General features: G+C 44.5%; 1 protein-coding gene across 1 annotated transcript in view; it reads left to right on the top strand.

Annotated features, from left to right (window-relative positions):
• Positions 1–1,482: 1,482 nt before the first annotated feature.
• SGPP2 (sphingosine-1-phosphate phosphatase 2) overlaps positions 1,483–3,168 on the top strand; it is a gene marked incomplete at its 5' end in the record, with an annotated part of 16,745 nt that continues 15,059 nt past the window's right edge. Inside the window, one exon of the mRNA XM_010131508.1 lies at positions 1,483–1,647. Coding sequence (XP_010129810.1) covers positions 1,483–1,647 — 165 coding nt within the window. The remainder of the gene's footprint in view (positions 1,648–3,168) is intronic.

Here is a 3,168-nt window from a genome sequence, read left to right as displayed (position 1 = left end):
AGCCATTTTCTGAGCCGAAACTTTAGGAAAGTTGTTAATTTGGGGCGATGATTTTAAACTGAAAGAGGGAGATTCAGAGCAGAGAGAAGGAAGAAACATCTTACCGTGAGGATGGGGAGACCCTGGCCCAGGTTGCCCAGAGAGGTGGGAGAAGCCCCATCCCTGGCATCATCCCAGGTCAGATTGGTTGGGACTCTGAGCACCCTGCTCTGGGTGCAGATGTCCCTGCTCCCTGCAGGGGGTTGGACTGGGTGAGCTTGGAAGGCCCCTTCAACCCAAAGCATTCTGTGATTTTAATTTATGGAAAGGTTCACATGAGTCTCCTGTAACTTGAGCAGTTACGTTTTTTTCAAAATAGGTGTTTTACAGTTGATGAGTGGGGTTGTTTGTGTGATGTTACCTGCCTTCTGTGCCTGCGAATCCTGTGGCTTATTTCACTGTGCTTCTGAAACATTCTAAAAATTCTGCCTTTCTTTACATCCTCAATTACTGCCCATTAAAACCTTTCTGACCCAGAGTGAGTAGTGATGGAGATGGATGGAGGGGCTGACCCACCTAAAGCGCTTCAGAGGTTATGGAAGGCACCAGGTCACTTCAGTAGCTTTAGAATAACTGAGGCTCGAGATTGGAGTTATTTAAGAGTAGAGACTGAATCAGCTTCTGAGTGTTTTAGAAGATGCCGAATGTTCTCGCAAAGAACTGTAACTGCTTTTTCCTGCACTGGGGTTAGAATGGGAAGGGCAGACGCTTCACCAGGCTCAGTCATTTTGCTTTCTGGATTTCCAGATTACTGGAATTAGAAAGTTTTGTCCCTCATCCCACAAGGCTCCGAGTATGAAAGCGTTACCTCAGGGAAACGTCTGGTTGATGCAAAGCGCCACAAGCACATAATTCCTAAAACATTGGAGGCTGGTGCTTAATGGAGGAATTAGCGATGCCTCTGGGGACACGCTAAGTGTGACCAGAGGCGGTTTCAGGATCTCAGAGAGAAGCATCAGAGCTGCTAATTGCCCCGGGGGTGTTCTCTAAGTGGTGTAGGAGACGATTAGACTGGTTGCTGTGTGGCTGGGCCAGCCATGGCATACTGCTGCCGTATCTTAGAGGGATGTGCCATTGCACGGTCAACTCCCAGCAGAAGAGTTTGCCTCTTCCGAGAGTTTGAGGAGCTTAGGTCAAAGCTCTGTCTTAACTTAGCATGTCTTTCCCATCCCTTCTCAGCTCTCATCTTTAGGAAGTTCTTCCATTTTGTGTTCACACGGACCACTACCATACTGTATTCTTTTTCCTTTTGGGGAGATGGAGAAAGACTATTTGGCTCCTTTGCTCCTGCTGTCAAATCAAAGATCCCCTTCATACATAGCTCCTTTTTCCTGACACTTGTTCCAACAAATTGTTTGGTTCAAGGGCTGGGAACTGTAACAGTTAAAATATCTTGAATGTTTGCCATAATTTGCTGCTTCACTAAAACATAAATCCTCTCCTTTCCAGGGCTGTGCACAGAAGTACATTGTGAAGAACTACTTCTACTACTACTTGTTCAAGTTTTCGGCCGCTTTGGGCGAAGAGATTTTTTATATCACTTTCCTTCCATTTATCTACTGGAACATAGATCACTCTGTGTCTAGAAGGATGGTAATTGTTTGGTCTGTAAGTATTTCTATGGCTTGTTTAATCACGTTAATTCTGTTATGGTAGCAAGTGAATATTTAAGAATAACCCTTCAAATTAATAAAATCCCTTCAAATAAACAAACAAAGGCATCACTATTTATATGTGTAAGTGCGTGTTGAGGAAGCAGAGGAGGGACGGGATGTGGGTCTCTCTTCATCTCTGTGACATCTTGGATTGACTTATTTTTTTCAGCCCAGTAACTGATTGAGCTGCTTTTGGTGGGGTTTGATTTGGGAAAACCCTTCCCAATGTGTCACGGTATTTTAAGGACAGTTTTTTGTCACTTCAGGAAATCTTACCCCGGTTTCTTCTGTGTAATCCCTTCATGCAGTTCTGCCTTAGCTGAAAAGAGTATGAACCCAGTAGGAAGGGGAAGTGCAGGCTGCAGTGGAATAAACAAGATGCTTCTGCAGTCACTTGAGGAGGAGAAAAAAAAAAAATCAGATTCTCTGTTGAAGGCAGAGACTTCCAAGTATTGATTTTTTGTTACTATAAGAGCATTCTCAAATTAACTGGCTTCAGCAGTGGGGTATCCAGAATAACGTATTTCCTTTCTGGCACTGGAAACCAGCAGATAAACAGGCGCTTCAGCCTGGGAATGGCGGTTGTTTTGTCGCTGGCGTGGCTCATCTTGGTATTGATTTTTTGCTGCCCAAATGCGACCGTTTTAGAACAAAGGAGGGAGGTAGGGAGCAGCGCTGGCAGCTGGCAGACTCTGGAGCTTTAGCTGTCAATCTACCTCGACTGATGAAATCGAAGCTTGGTAAAAACTTGGATGTGATATCTGGCTTTGTTTCTCCTTGACTTAGTCAATCCTGGTTAATAATAGTCTGTCTTTTGTCCAAGTAATATGACGAGGAATAATAAAACCGATCTGAATTGGGTCCTGCACTTGGGTTTGGGACAGAAGCTGTCGGCTGTCCTGCGCCAGTAACCCTAGTCAGAACCTTTTATACAGAGCACACAATAAATAACTTGCAGATGAGGTTGAGATGTAGGTGGACACTGTGTAATTAGAGCTGGGTTTTGGCCAGGAGTACACCTACTGCTGCTGGAAATGTGCCATGGAAGGTGACAATTGGTAGTTGCTGCCTTCTGGGTTTGCGTGTTGCTCAAAAAAAGGCCTCTTTAGAGCTCCTCTTCTGCAGAGTCACCCTGCCTTTACCTTGCAAGGAGCCCATCTGAGGACTGCCCACATCTAGGCTGGTTTAGAGTGATCAAGCGTGTGATACAGTTATTATTAATATTATTCTTCAACTTAGGGAGTTTCAGAGTTGCATTTTATACTGAGGAGGAGAAGCTGCTTTAATACACAGACTTCTGGCAACCTCTGTTGCCAATATATTGTTGCCAACCTCAATATATTTTAATACATTTTAATTACATGTAATTGTGAAATGGCTAAAAAGACCTATACAGACTGTGTGCTAATGCTCTGGTGAGCTCAGCCAGGTGACTGCTTTGCTGGTGGCAATCAGGAGTCGCCATTCCTGCCGG

This window comes from Buceros rhinoceros, unplaced genomic scaffold (assembly GCF_000710305.1).
Source record: "Buceros rhinoceros silvestris isolate BGI_N320 unplaced genomic scaffold, ASM71030v1 scaffold3790, whole genome shotgun sequence".
NCBI classification, from domain to species: Eukaryota; Metazoa; Chordata; class Aves; order Bucerotiformes; family Bucerotidae; genus Buceros; species Buceros rhinoceros.
This window is presented reverse-complemented; position numbering and strand designations above follow the sequence as displayed.